At 38.6% G+C, this 16316-nt stretch overlaps 1 protein-coding gene across 15 annotated transcripts in view; it reads left to right on the top strand.

Moving 5' to 3' along the window:
* Zmynd8 (Zinc finger MYND-type containing 8) overlaps nucleotides 1-15971 on the top strand; it is a 44588-nt gene extending 28617 nt beyond the window's left edge. For all 15 annotated transcript variants that reach the window (XM_073978483.1, XM_073978491.1, XM_073978546.1 and 12 more), the window contains 5 exons: nucleotides 557-734; nucleotides 809-3771; nucleotides 6564-7091; nucleotides 7147-7500; nucleotides 14668-15971. In XM_073978483.1, coding sequence (XP_073834584.1) covers nucleotides 557-734; nucleotides 809-3771; nucleotides 6564-7091; nucleotides 7147-7500; nucleotides 14668-14925 — 4281 coding nt within the window. In that variant the 3' untranslated portion in view covers nucleotides 14926-15971. The remainder of the gene's footprint in view (nucleotides 1-556; nucleotides 735-808; nucleotides 3772-6563; nucleotides 7092-7146; nucleotides 7501-14667) is intronic.
* Nucleotides 15972-16316: the final 345 nt, after the last annotated feature.

Genomic DNA, 16316 nt, shown 5'->3' with positions numbered 1-16316 from the left:
ACTCCTGCTATTATACCCAAATAAATACCGCCTATATATTGATATATTTTGAGATTACTGAATTCGTTTTTTTAGAGACCTATGGTAGAATTTGATGGGGGATATTTTCTTCCTTAAGACCATCTCTAAACAAACTTTGCTTTGTGGGAGATTTTGGACGTATTCGAAAAGATTAAGAAATTTGTTTTTCTTTACAAATTTACTTTCTTCGGATACCGGTTCTGCTTGCTCTGCAATTGGACATGCTGGTTCTATAAAGAATGGGAAACGTGTGGGTTTAGCTGCGAAATTAAAGAGATGTAGTGAGTTTTGTAGTTTCACTTGCAGGGAATATCTTCGGTATTGTGATGCCAATTTGGAACCAATACGAATAGAGTCGCTTCCACTTTTCTGATTATAATTGAGCCAAAATTGCTCGCGTAAAGTGTTCATTAGTCACAGTAGTTTTTTAGGAGGTGTCATATCCCGCTTTTAGTTGAAATATTCCGATAAATTTCTGTCAAAATCTTTGCAGTTACCAAATTTTAATGCTCCTTCTTCTTTTACTTCATTTCAGAATTATACTTTTGTAATGCCCTATGAAAGTACCAATATATACAAGAAATTTATTGTGAACCCGGTGCACTTTGGTACGCTAATGGAAAAAATCGATTCCAAGGAATATCGCTGTGCAGAAGAATTCGTAAATGATACCAAATGGATGTTGCACAATGCCTATATACTGAGTGGCGGAAGTAAGTTTTAGTTTATTGTCCAATACATAACCTAATTCCCTTATTTTTCTTCTTCCTTCTGCATCCCCTTTTAGATAACACCAAATTGGTAACGAGCGCTAAAAACATATTAAAGATATGTCGCCAGGAGGCCATTGAAATAGAAACCTGCGATGAATGCTATTTAAATGCCAATACCCGTACAGATTGGTTTGTCGACGTGTGTTCCCAGCCTCATCTGTTATTGTGGGCCAAATTAAAAGGGTTTCCCTATTGGCCAGCCAAGGCAATGGGAATAGGACAAACAGCTTTAGTTAATGTTCGTTTCTTTGGAGAACATGATAGGGCATTTGTATCGGTCAAAGATTGTTACCTGTTTTCCGAACAAGATCCCAACACACAGACGGGTAAAAAGGCGGCAAGAGAATTGGCCGGTTGTATGAAAGAGGTGGGGGAACACATCGAGAAGATTAGGAGTAAAATTGGTGGTTTTAATTATGCCCCATTTAAGACACAATATGACCCGGCTGATGAAATGCGTCAATTGGAGGAAATGATGCCTGGGGTAATGGAATTTATTAAACAGCAGCAACAGCAGGTGGAGGAGGTGGTCAAACCGCCATTGCAATTTAAAATTTACAAAACGGCCGACAATAATATGTCCATTGTGCAAAAGGCCTCTAGTACACCTGATTTGGTAATTGCCCAGCAGCAGCAACAACATGATGTTGTGGCTGAGGAGGCTCATAATAATCCTCATAAGAAGAGAAAAACCTGTTCATCCTCCACACAAGAGGAAGACAAGGCGACACATGAAAAACAGCAAACGTCGTCGGCATCTGCAGCTGCCAAATATGAGGTGGTAACGAAAAATAATGCCATGGAAAATAGCAGTCATCCCACCAAGCTGGTTATAGTCAAACGTAAATCGGCCAATGGTGATAATAACGATGAAGATGACCATGAGGTAATGAAAAATAACGCCACGGAAAACGGTAGTCACCCCAGCAAGTTAATTAGACTCAAACGGAAGTCGACCAGCGGCATTGGTGATGCGAAAAAGAATTTAGATGATGATAATAACGTTCATGATGGCGAAGAGTTATGCTTGTCAAAGTTGTCAAGGATTGAAGAGGTTGGGGCAAGGCAAGAGGGAAGCGAAATTGACCAAAGCAAATGTGGCAACAAGGTCAATGGCAAATCCTTGGAGCAACAGAAGATTCCCACTATAACCATCAAAACGAATGCCCTAAACTCCAAAGAAGCTGGAACAACAACAACAAATCCAACATCAGGCAATGAGTTGGAAAACGAAAACAGCAGCCTGCCAACTCCAGCCACCTCTTCTGCCAACTCCTGTGCAGCAACAATTGTTGAAAATTTGGTCAGGAACAAGCAAGGTGTTACAATAAAAAAGATAGGCAAAGAAAACACATCAGCACTAACCACTACCAACGCAGAGCCACCACCATCCAATAATTCACAACGAACCAACAGTATATCTCCAGATAGTCGCGCAATTTCTAGTGCAAAAACAGCCAAACCCCCAGAAAAGCCATCAACATCTAAATCAAAAACAAATGAGGATCACCAGGTTAATATAATTCTAAAAGGGCTAGTACCTTTTGTGGAGGTTAAACAGGAAGTGATGTCAGATAATGAGGAAGCAGAAGATCCGAAAACAACCACAAAACAAAACCCACACAATTGTGGTGCTGTGGATAAACCAAGCACCTCAACAAATGATAAAAATTTGCCACCGGCCAATACGCCTCCCAGCGATAGCGAAATGGAACATTTAAATGTCTCCAGTTCAACTGAAAATGGAAATGTGGCAGAAGAAACGTCAACATCACAAAGTAGTTCACCGCAAAAACAATCGGGTAATTCTGTTGCAAAATCTACAAATCTACTGCTCTTGGCACGGATTAAGGAAGAAGTCTTTTCTGATGATGGTGAAGAAGAACTAGAAACTCCGAAAACTAATACCCAGCCCATATCAAAGAATCCAAATGAAATACGTATTGTAGGTGATACCACCATACAAAAGTTAATACCCAAAACGAGTTTTCAACATGCAACAACTACAACAACAAACAAACGTATTGTCTTGAAGGGTATACCCTATGGTCCACTGCCGCAGTCGGCATATTCTCAAACACCCACCACAGATTCCACGCAAAGTGAAACACAAACAAAAAATGCAGCCACATCCTCTGTAAATACTGAAAAGTCTGTGACATCTAATCAATCAACAAATCCCCTGGAATCGGGCAGCCACAAACAAATACAAGATACCCGAACCGTCACAATGTCTAATAATACCATGGTAACAATACCAGTTGATGTGGGGTCAACAACGCACAGTGATATGTCACATATTCCAGTGCCACCATTAACTGCCGTCTCAAAAACTGTGTCCCATTCAAGTCAACCTCATAATTCAATGGCACGTAATAATCCGGTGACAGTTACAGTTTCCAGGACGGCAGGTAACCTATCAACACCATTGGTAATGGTTTCAAAGCCAGCAACAACGAATACCGCAATACGTGTAACAATAAACACAACAGCCAACTCAAGTGCAGCTAATACAACACTTGCATCTCTTCTTGGTGATAATAATACAATAACAACAACGACTACAACAAGTGGAGAAACTGATTTGCCATTGTCTTCACAACCAGCCATTACTCCAAGATTAACAACACCACCACCATTGGCAGGACTTTCAAGAGTCAGTTTGAATAACATCACATATCATGAAGGTGGTGGCCTAACTCCCTTAGAAACCACAGCCACAACAACAACAGCATTGGGGTCTGGAACTCTTCAATCTCAAATCATTACACCTGATAGTTTACCTGTTCCCCCGTTAAGATTAACATCAACGCCGGCAGCAGCACCTTCGTCGTCATCATCATCAAGTGATGCTACTATTAGATTCCGACCCAAACTTATGGCTATGCCAAAAGGACAAACACCACTTGATGAACGACCCGCATTTCCACCACAGGCTGGTTCTGTGCGTGCACGTTTAATTGCCAATGCTAGTAAGGTAAGTTTTAGTGAAGAGCTAAATAAATATTAAAATTAGATAGAAGTAGGACTTTAGCTGTAGATGATCTTTAGGAGGTACATGGTTCCTCTATACACTTATATGGAAAATCTTATCTATCTTATATATAAAATATCCTTGGATGGTGTTCTATCTATAGAATTCCATTAGGCGGTCTCCCATATATCAAAAGCGCTAACATATACAGATTTTTAAAATTTTCGAAATACAAGGGGTTATTGTGAACGAAAGTTCCACGTGAGTTTTTTCACTTCCCCTTTAAGATAAAATGGCGGAAAGGCAAAACTCACGGAAAATGTTCGTTCAGAATAACTCCAATATAAAAAGCTTTTCGTACTGTTGTACCTGTTTCATACAAATACTTTATTTATGAAGAGAACGATAACCTAAACGTTTTCTTTTTATAGAAGACAGCCAGAAGTCCATCAGAACATTTTTTTGTCTATGGAAGAAGTTCAGCTGTCTATAGAAGAACAGTAGAAATGCTCTTGAGCGTCTTCTAGTTGGCCGAACATCAGAAGATATGTGCAGAAGACCACCAAGAAGTCTTTAACCGATAAAACTCCATCTGAAGGCATTTTAATCACTTATAGAATACCTTTCGATTTTCTAACTCTTTAAGATCGTCGGAAAAAAAGTCTTTCATGCATTTAAGACTATCCGAAATTATATTTATAAAATACCATCGAATAGACTTCTGTGTCAGAAGGTTCTATTTACATGGAACAATCTCAGAATCGTTTGAATCTATAGAAGATCTTTAGAAAGGTTTATGGAAGATCATCAGAAAGCCTTCTGATACAGATAGGAAATTTTATGGTTTTCTACTATAGGTAGGTGACCTGTAGATAGAAGATATTGTGGAGGCTTTCTCTACAAGAAGACCATAAAAATATTCTCTAAAAACATTCTGGTTGTTTTTTATGGAAAGAAGACTTTTTGTCTTTCTTCTGTACACCTAGAAGTCCTTCTGATTGATGGTCTTTGGAAGACCCTGTGATGGTATTTTATACACCCAATAGACCTTTCAATGCACATAGAAGACCTGATTTTTTTCTACGCACATAAAAGACCTTCTGATGGTCTACTATGCACACAGAAGACTTTCCGTTTGTCTTCTACAAATAAGACCTTCTGAGGGTTTTCTATGCACATACAATATGTTCTGATTATCTTCTATACAAATATAGTACCTTCTGATCGTTTTCTAAACACATACAAGACCTTCTGATCGTCTTCTATGCACATAGAAGACCTTCTATACAAATAGAAGACCTCCCGTAATAACAGAAGACCTTCTGATCATAGTTTATGCATATGGGATACCTTCTGATCCTCTTTTGTACACATAGAAGACTTTCTGATCGCCTTCTATAGACAATGAAAACCTTCTGAACATCTCCTGCACACATAAAAGACCTGACTGTCTTCTATATACATAGAAGACATTCTGATCTTATTTTATATACATAAAACACCTTCTGATGGTCTTCATTGCACATAGAAGAGCTTCTGAACGTCGTCTATGAACATAGAAGACCTACTGATGGTTTACTATGCGCATAGATGGCCTTCTGACTGTCTTCTTCTAAACACTTAAAAGACCATCTGATGGTCTTCTATGCACATAGAATAGCTTTGGAACATTTTCTGTGCATATTGAAGAGCTTCTGAAAGTCTTCTATACACATTGAAGACCTTCTCGTCATCCTCTATACACATAGAAGACTTTTGATCATCTTCCATACACATAGAATACCTTCTGATCGTCTTTAGTACATATAGAAGACCTTCTGATTGTTTTATATAAAAAGAGAAGACCTTCTGATCGTCAGATAGTCTTCTGTGCACATGGAAGACTTCCTGAACGTCTTCCAACACATGGAGTACCTTCTTATCGTCCTCTATATACATAGAAGACCTTCTGATAGTCTTCTATGCACATAGAAGACCTCATGATCTTTTATAGACATAGAAGACTTGCTTATCCTCTTCTATACACAAGAGGACTTTCTGATCCTATTCTATACAAATGGAAGGCCTTCTGAAAGTCGTCCATACAAATAGAAGATCTCCAGATCGAATTTTATACACATAGAAGTCTTGCTGATCATCTTCTATACACAAGAGAACCTTCTGATCCCATTCTATACAAATAGAAGACCTTTTGAAAGTCTTGTATAAAAATAGAAGACCTACTAATCGTCTTCTATACATATATAAAATTTTCTGGGGGCACTTATAAGGTCTTCCATGCATAGAAGAGCATTATGATGAGAAGGCCTCCTAAGAGACTTCTTCTAAAAGTGTTCTAAAAATAGAATACCTTCTTGTGTACATATTAAACTTTCTGAGGTTTCTCTATACATGTTAAACCTTCTGATGGTCTTCTATAGCTAAAAGGCCATTAAGGAGGTCTTCTGTGTATGGAATATTCTTAGAAGGCCTTTTGTATATCGAAAATTCTCGGAGGTCATCTATCTTTGAAAGACCCTTAGTCACTTTTCTATCTTTGGATGACCATCAGAAGGTCATCTATATATTGAAGATTTTTAGGAGGGGTCCTATGACTTCTACGCTTAAAGGTTTCAGCGTTCTATGCATGGAAGACCACCAAAAGCTTTTCTATTATTCAGAAGGGAACACCATTAAAGTCTTCTATTAAATTTCTAGTGCGGGAATCAGGCGGTTAACCTTTTCTTTTCCCGTAATATATTTTCTACTCACATTCTCATTTCATCTTTCTCTCTCTCTTTTCCTCCTTCCTGCAGTTAACGGCGGAATTTATGAATGCCATTGAAGACAGCATACGTGACTTAGTACAATACGATGACACAAGTTTAATGGCAAAACTTGCTACAGCCAATATCGACTTGGAAAATGCTCGATTAGCTCAGGAAGATTTGCGCAAACAATTGGATGATATGCGTAAAAATATGGATGATATGCGTAAGAATATGGAAGCTGAAAAGACGCGTGCAATTGCCGAAACCCGTAAGAATATGGAAACTGAAAAGACACGTGCAATTGCCGAAACCCGTAAACAATGTGAACTGGAATGGAAACAACAAGAATTTGAATGGAAACGTTTGGTTGAGGAGACGAAACGAAAACAATGGTGCGCTCAATGTGGTCGTGAAGCAAAATTCTATTGTTGTTGGAATACCTCTTACTGTGATTATCCCTGCCAAGATATGCATTGGGGACGGCATGAAGCCCACTGTGCTCAAATTCGACAGAAAATACAAGAAACCACCCCCACTGTAGCAGCTGTTAGCAATAATCATCATATTCAAGTGGTAAGTGGAACGATTGATGATTTGTTTTGGTAACTAATTTTGTCTGCTTTTCTAGCAACGCGATCATAATATCACAAATTCTACCTCTTCAACAACTCCTGCCAAAATTATTATAAAATCATCAACTGGATCATCAACATTAGCCTCAGCAACAGCATCATCATCTGCCTCCTCGTCGTCATCCTCATCCTTTATGAAAAAAGAAAAAGTATTGGGAAAAAGGCCATCTGCAAGTAATTTAATGACGTCATCTGTAGCATCGTCACATCCAACGAGTGGTAATAGCTCGGCAGAATATCTCAAGCTACCATCTAACACACTTTTGCGGCCGGTTGTTTCACGCCTGGAGCCGCAAACAGTACCTTGTAATACAACATTTAGTATACCGGTGCAGCGCTTTAATGTAACGGTAAGTATTAAATAAGATAGGACTTTTGAAGAGAAATGTTAGAAATAAGGATACCTGTAATATCTTAAGAGAAGACTTTTGGTAACCAATGAAAGAGTATTTCGGTTTTGAAGATACACTGGGCGTATTCCAAAAACACAGAAAAATCTGGATATCAGACGACACTTGGAACCTAATTTCTCATAGAGGTGAACTTAAGATGCAGTTGAATAACAACAATATCACAAGAGATCAGTATAAACAACTAGCTAAACAAGTGAAGACATAACTTGAGAATAACATGGGAAAGCGACACCGGACGATAGATAGTCTCACAAACCGAATGTGTACCAGGAACCAAGCAGTAAAAGATCGCAATGGTAGTAGACTACTAACGAACAATGATGAACAAATTCAAAGATGGCGAGAACAGTTCGAAGAAATTAGCAACGTTCGAAACGTCGAAAACAACAAAATGTGCGATAGCAGTCCAAGGGAAAATACGTTGAATATACCCCGTAACACTCCCAGCTTGAATGAGATAAAAGAGGCAATAGAACAACTATAAAGCATAGCCGACCAAGAGGGCACACAAAATTCTCAATATTTGAAATTTTTGACAGTGTGTTAGTAACGTTGTATGCACGCATGCTGCAAAACAAAACAAATCAAAACATTTGTGTGCTCTTTCGTTTCGTTCGGGTCGTGTGTGTGTGAATTGCCGAAAACTTCGTAACTTTAACAATATCAAAGCACGACTTTGCTATAAAGTAACAAATCAGCAGGAGATGATGGTTTACCGGCAGAAGCTTTACAGGCCGACGCTAGAAGCGCAGCTGAATTACTGCGACATCTCATCATATCAGCTTGGGAAGAAGAAAGACTGTCTCCAACATGGAAGAAGGAAGGTAACATTGTAAAGATACCCAAAAATGGCGACTTGAAAGACTGTAACAACTGGAGAGGAATAACCCTGCTCAACACCATATACAAGATACTAGCAGTTATAATACAAGAAGGAATTCAAAGGCAAGTAGAAAACATTCTGAGAGAGGAACAAGCTGGCTTCAGACCAAATAGAAGCTGTGTAGACCAGGCCAAGACCCTACGAGTCATAATAGAACAATCAATAGAATAGCGCACCCCCTGTATCTACTGTTCATCGATTTCAAGAAAGCCTTCGACACCATCAGACGAACTGCCATATGGGAACCATTGAGCAAAAAGGGAGTACCCCAGAAAATAATCCGAATAATAAAAGGATGTACGAGAATGCAGAACTCTCAGTTCTTCACAACGGAAACATAAGCCAACCATTCCTCAGAAATGCGGGAGTAAAGCAAGGATGTACTGGATGAAATAATGAATGAAGTCTGCCCTCAGAGAAGAGGCATAACATGGAGCCTCTCACGACAACTCGAAGACTTAGACTATGCGGATGATATATGCCTTCTCTCACAAGATATCCAACATGCAGTCAAAATTAGAAGACTTGGAGAGAAACTTGCCCGTAATGTTCGACTTGAGATTAACATCAAGAAAACAAAGGCCAGGCCATCGGGAGAAGAGAGGAGAAGCGTATTTTCAGAAGAAAAAAGAAAAAGCAAGCGAAAAGTGAGCGTGAGAAATCGAGATGTTCAGGAGTCAGAATGAAGTCAGCAAATTTTACCAGAGTGTAAAACACCTGTCTGAATGATTTGGTGCAGGCACATTCTCCTGCAAAGATCATGAAGGGAATCTGGTAACTGATACAGATAGCGTACTGATGATCTGGAAGGAGCATTTCACGAAGCTCTTAGTATCGAATATGGGCGGCGATGAAGATACACCAGAAGCAATCACAAACGACGACGTTAAATGTCTTCCACCTAGCCAAAGCGAGGTCATGACAGCAATTAATCGGCTGAAAAACAATAAAGCAGCAGGAGCCGATGGGCTGCCCGCCGAACTGTTCAAGACCGGTGGCGAAATGCTTATAAGGAGTATGCATCAGCCTCCTATGACCCGTACACAAGAAAGGAGACAAGATGCATACAAAGTGCTGTCGAGTGTACTGTGTGAACGTTTATAACCCATGGTCAATAACATAATCGGGTCATACCAATGCGGTTTTTGACCTGGTAAATCGACTATTGACCAAATCTCTTCACACTGCGCCAAATACTGGAGAAGACCCACGAAAGACAGATCGACACATACCACCTGTTTGTCGACTATAAGGCCGCCTTCGACAGCCCAATTCGATCAAAGATGTTTCACGCCATGTATGAGTTTGGTATCCCTGCAAAACTTATAAGAATATGTAGGATGACATTGGCTAATACAAGATCAGCTGTTAAAGTAGGAAAGAATCTCTCTGAGCCTTTTGAAACAAATCGAGGTTTCAGGCAAGTTGACAGCCTATCGTGTGACCTATTTAACATTCTATTGAAAAAGGTCATACGAGAAGCGAATGTATATACCGATAGATATAAAAATAACACTATATACAATGAGGATATAATGTTACTGGCCTACGCAGATGATATTTATATAATAGGTCGATCAACTCGATCCGTAACAGCCACCTTTGCGAAAATTGAAAAAGTGTGTGCCAAAGCGGGTCTGGCAGTCAACGGCGATAAGACAAAGTTTATGGTATCAACACGCAAGACGTCCAGTAGACTCGGACCAACTGTTTATGTTCAGAACTACAATTTTGAGGTAGTAAATGACTTTATTTACCTCGGCAATGCCATAAATAAAACGAACAACATCAGTTTTGAAATTAAAAGAAGAATAATATTGGTCAACAGATGCTACTTTGGTCTAAATAAACAGTTCAAAAGTTAAACCACCTCTCTTCAAACAAAACTTACACTGTACCAGACACTGAGACTACCCGTACTTATGTATGGATCTGAAGGATGGGTACTTGCGAAAGCTGATGAGGAAGAACTTGGTGTGTTTGAGAGAAAAATTCTTCGAATGATTTATGGACCAATATGCGTTGACGGTGAATACCGACGTCGTATGAACCACGAGCTATACCAGCCGACCGACATCGATATAGTAAAACGTATCGAACTACAACGATTGCGTTGGCTTGGCCATGTCAGCAGGATGGATAAAGATGCCCCCACTAAAAAAGGCATTTGAATACGAGCTACTTGACGGTATACGCCCCAAGGGAAGGCCAAAACTCCGATGGAAAGACCAAGTTGAAGAAGATATCACAAAACATGGCATCCAAAATTGGAGAAGTAAAGCAAAAGATCGGTGCGTTTGGAAATCTATTCTTAGTTCGGCTTATGAAACAAGACGTTCTGTATAATATAAAAACCATCTAGATCAGAACACATCATGTTACAAGGCCAAGTAATTGCCCAGCAAACCAAATGTCGGATGTCCGACATATCGGAACAATTTCGGAAGCAAAATCGTTCAGATTTCGTATCGATCTCTTTACGATTATTCGTAGGGTAATTCGTTCAGATTTCGTTCCGATTTCGGAGAAAATGTCGGAAGTATATTTCCCTTCGAATATGCTAATGTTTTTCTTCCGATTTCGTTACGAATTCGGATCGATATGTCGGAAACAAATTTCCCTTCGCACAACAACCACCTTTTGTATATATCTAACAAGCAACATTTTAGTTTGTTGTCGAAAAACAAAATGGTTGGTTATAAAATTCGCATGTACATTTTTTAAATATTTTAAATATAAATGCAACATGTAATAATTCAAGTTAGTGCTGATAGACCCAACATATTCGTGCACAATGTTTACATTGTTCTACTATAACTACAAAATGATAACAACAGTGAAAATCATTAGATATCTTTGAAATTATAATCTTCCAATAAAAAACAAAGAAAATTTATCAATAAAAAAGAGGCATCAGAGAAAAAATTTTTCCTTCGATAATCATACGAAATTATTCCAAAATAGTTCAGAAATCTTTACGAAAGTTCGGAAGGTACCTCAGATTTTCATACGACATTATTCCGAAATCGTTCAGAAATCTGTACGAAAATTCGGAGGAAAAAATTCGCATTCCGAATTTCCCAAGGATTTTCTTCCGATTTCGTTGCGAATTCTGACCGAAATCGATCCGATTTCGCTCCGACATTTCGTTCCGAAATTATGTCAACCACTTCATACAACTTTCGTTAAGATATCGTTACGATTTCGGATCAGATATCGGACGTAACGTCCGAATTTTGTTCCGATTTCGTTACGATATCTGTACGATTGGTTTGCTGGGTGAATATGTCGATAGCTTCTGCTATCTAGCAAGCACTGTAACAACGAATGGTGGTGCAGAAACGGACGTAATCAATAAAGCGAAAGCTGCATTTGGACGTCTGCAAGTTGTATGGAGAAGCACACATATATCCAGGAAAACTAAGCTTAAAATATTCGAATCTTGCCGTATGGCAGTGAAACCTGACTTTTATCTAACACCATCACGCAAAAGTTACAGGTATTCATAAACAAATGCCTCAGGATCATATGCAGGATATTCTGACCCAACACCATAAGTAACATAGAACTATGGAACTTAACAAACCAGGAACCCATACAAAAGCAGATTAGACGTAGGAAATGGATGTGCCCAGCAAACCAATCGTACCGACATCTTAACGAAATCGGAACAAAATTCGGACGATACGTCCGATGTCTGATTCGAAATCGTAACAATATCTTAACGAAAGTTGTATGAAGTGGTTGACATAATTTCGGAGCGACATCGTATCGATTTCGATCCGATTTCGTAACGAAATCTGAAGAAAATCCTTGGGAAATTCGGAAAGGATTTTTTTTTCGACATTCGTTGCGAAATGGGAACGAAATCGGTACAAAATCTGAACTATTTCCGCTCCAAAAAATCGTTTAGAAATCGGAACGAAGTCTGAACGACGTTGCTTCCGAAATTGTTCAGACATGTCGGACATCCGACATTTGGTTTGCTGGGTGGATTGGCCACACTTTAAGAAAAATGTTCATAGCATAATAAGAATGGCGCATGAATGGAATCCTCAAGGATCACGAAATCGAGGTCGGTCATGAAACACCAGGCGACGAAAAATAACCCAAGAACTAAGACAAAACAACCTTACATGGGAAGATGCAAAAATAACAGCAAGTAACCATGTAAGATGGTGATGCTTTGTGGAAGCCCTATGCTCCCAAGAGGAGTAACAGAAAAAAAACCATTGAGATTCCGTATGGGTCCAACGCTTTGCATGATTTGGAGCTTCGGATGAAATTTGCAACAACACTCATTTGGAAATTACTGCAGAAAAGAGGCATCCCGCATAAGCTTATAAACCTCATAAAAGAAAGCTACAATGGCGCAAATTGCTACGTTTTGCATAAGGGAAAATTGTCTAAACCTTTTCAAGTTGTGAGTGGAGTAAGACAAGGTTGCATTCTCTCGCCTATATTGTTTTTGCTTGTCATTGAGGACGTATTATCCGCAACTCCTTTTGATCGGAAAGGTATAAAATGGCGAATCGATGGGACATTTTTAAATTATTTGGCCTATGCAGATGACATATGCCTACTATCAAACAGAGCCAGAGACTTAACACAAACCTCCAAGATAACCTGGGAGGCACAGGCCTGCAGATAATTTCAGCAAGAACCAAATGCATGAGTATTAAGACAAACAACGAACAACAGTTACACGCAGGAGGTCAATGCTTCGCCTCAGTAGACCAGTTCTGTTATTTGGGTAGCTTGGTGGACCCGGACGGTGGCACAGAAGTAGATGTAGAAGCAAAGATTAGTAAAGATAAAGCAGCAATTGGAATGCTGGCACCGATTTGGCAAAACAACAGCTTAGGCCTACGAATAGAACTCCGTATATTCGAATCCAATGTCAAATCTGTGTTGCTGTACGGATGTACGACGTGGAAGGTCACCAACGGTGTTACAAAACGACTACAAGTCTTTATTAATTGCTGTCTTCGTCGGATTCTACGTATATTTTGGCCGCGTGTAATAACAAACGCAGAGCTCTTACGCCAAGCAAATCAGATGGATGTGGGATCCGAAATCGTAAATGGCAATGGATTGGACATGTTCTTCGCCGTGATGACAATAGCATAGCAAAACAAGCTCTACGCTGGAATCCGTTCAGCCAAGAAGGTCCAAAGACCAAAGAAAACCTGGAGACTTTCCACAGAAGCCGAAATGAGATTCATCGGATTGACCTGGGATCAACTTAGATATATAGCTCCAAACAGAGTGAGATGGAAAACGGCTATTGAATAAAAAAACAAAAAAAAAACTGATCGTAAATTGTGGTGGTACCTCTTCGGTTGAGATGGCTCTTATGCGACGTAGCACGCTTATCTTTGCCCTATGATTCTCGGGGTGTTTTACAAATTGCCGGTAATAACACGCACACGTGTACAAATCTGTCATTTTCACGCCGTTGAAAGTAACAGCCGTTTTTTCTTTTTCCCGGATTCGAGAGTGATTTAACTGTTGCCCACAATTTACCTTATTCTGTACCAATGTTGTATTACTTCAGGAGAGATCTAGGCATTTTTCGGCTTATGTTCGCCTATTAGCCTTTTGACTTTATGAGTAAGTTCCGTAACAATTGGGTTTTCAGGGTTCGTACGACAAAACTGATCTCGCTCTTTTGCCAATCCTGTCGCCTCTGCTTGGAAATTTGGTATAATTTCGGGTAATCGACCATATCAGCTGGTAGCGAGTTGCTGCAGCTGTGATTATGTTCCAGAAAATTCTGTTAGCTTTGCAATGCTTCAGAAAAGTTATGAAGTCGTCTGTTAGCGGAGACGGTGGTTTTAAGTTGGTATGAGCCAAGGGAAATTATGATTTGCCAGGACGTCTTGGGAGCTGAGGCAATCTCCTCTTATTCTCATCTTCCTTTACCGTGCAAAATATGCAACTTTTAGTTTGCTAAGCCAGCGCTATGCCCCTCTGGACGTAAAGCCAAAGCTCATGAAAAGCCTTGAAGCCTTCCAAAATCGGACTAATATCAGGAATATAAGGCAGGGTACAACTATTCTTTAATTTAGGCCTTACCGCTTCTGATATTGCTTTTTTATAAAGTCCTACGCTGAGGCTATTTAGCTGCCGGCAAAGCCAAGTGATTCTCTTTTGTTTTTGTTATGTAATGGAAGAGACCTCATTTATGGATTTCTAATGTTATTTATCTTTTTTTGCAGCAACCCATTACAACACCTGCCAATAGCGGAAACAACTGCACCCCAACCACCTATACAATTATGCAACAGGGAACAAATCGTTGGGTAGTGAATAGCAACACTGGGACAATGAATGCCGTTGGTACAGTAACAAATCCAATTATAGCTGCACCCATTGCCAGGGTACCACAAAGTGGACAAAATTCACGTTCGACAAATGCTGCTGCTGCCGCATCATCTCATAAAACCAACTCAAATAGACAAATGCGTTATCATTGAGTTGGGATTGGTTGTACAGAAGACAGAGTTTCGAATTTTAATATCACAACTACTGCTGCTATTACAAACTGCTTTTAATACTACTTTCCTTGAGGGGAAAATACAAAAAACCCCGAAATGTGATATATGTGGATAAGGATTAATTGCTCCATAGATGTTTTATATACATACATACCTACATATGTATTGCGCATTACTTACTAAAACATACACGCTCATTTATTTCATAGAACTTCCTTTATATGTAAATAATTTTACCATAACTAGTTGTATTTAACAGCGAATAAGAAGTACGTAAATTTGTACATAAATATATAGTATAAGATATTAGTTTTGTAAATTAAAATATATGTACTACTATTCAATAGTACTTTGTTCTTTAGGTTAGTTTTTTGTTTTATTTTTACAAAGCCGTATAATGAAATCGTAAGGCAAACCTCCCGCCCCACGTCATTAATTTCATCAAGTTTCACTTGATTCTACATACACATGGCTAAAATGGAATTGGTTGTAATGAACTTGGTTTTATTGAGAACCTTAACTAAAAAGAAGAGTAAGAAGCAGAAATAATGATCGCCCCTAAACAGGCAATTACTTTTTTTATTACCACATTGAATTGTTTTCAATTTATGTATAAATTACACTGTAAAATCTGATTTAATAAATTGTTTTAAACAAAATGTTGTGAACCAGTATTTCCTGGTACTGAATTTGAAAATGAAGTCCATTTCATTGTCCTTGATTCGCGCCACATAGAATCTGGCCTTTATAACATGTTATATTGTTTAAAATGTTCATATATATTTATTTCATATTAATATACATACAATTGTAACTGTGGATATATGTTGCACACATATACATAAATATCCTAATTTACATTTTAGTATTTAAGAATTTTCATTCAATTGTTAGGTTATTTTTTTGTTAATACGTTTTTTAAGATAACTGTAATTTTTAAAAGAAAATGCCACATAAAATACATATTTTAATTACCCAGAATCTAAAAAATAAAAAAGAATTAATTTTTAAAAAATATAAAGAAATATTGGAAATTATTGTACTTACTCCAGTTGGTCTATCTCAGGCCCAAATGAAGGATGAAGAGAACCTTTAACAAAATTAAGATGAACTAATTGTTCCCAAAAAAAAACTAATCTATGATGCCGAACAGTTAAGGTAAGTAAATCCAGTGAAAGTTTTTTTCTTGTAGCCTAACAAATTTTAATGTTTTTCTTGTGTAAGTCCATGCTTCCAGACAAACTGGTTCAAAACTCTAACAAATCCACCAATGAACAACTAAAATGGCTGCTTTACTCGACAATTATCGAAAATAAAGACTGGCGTTCAAATGGAAGCTATGTTCAATGATGGACTATATTGGATAACAC

This window comes from Musca autumnalis, unplaced genomic scaffold (genome assembly GCF_047663935.1).
Source record: "Musca autumnalis isolate F117 unplaced genomic scaffold, ASM4766393v1 scaffold_1, whole genome shotgun sequence".
NCBI classification, from domain to species: Eukaryota; Metazoa; Arthropoda; class Insecta; order Diptera; family Muscidae; genus Musca; species Musca autumnalis.
This window is presented reverse-complemented; position numbering and strand designations above follow the sequence as displayed.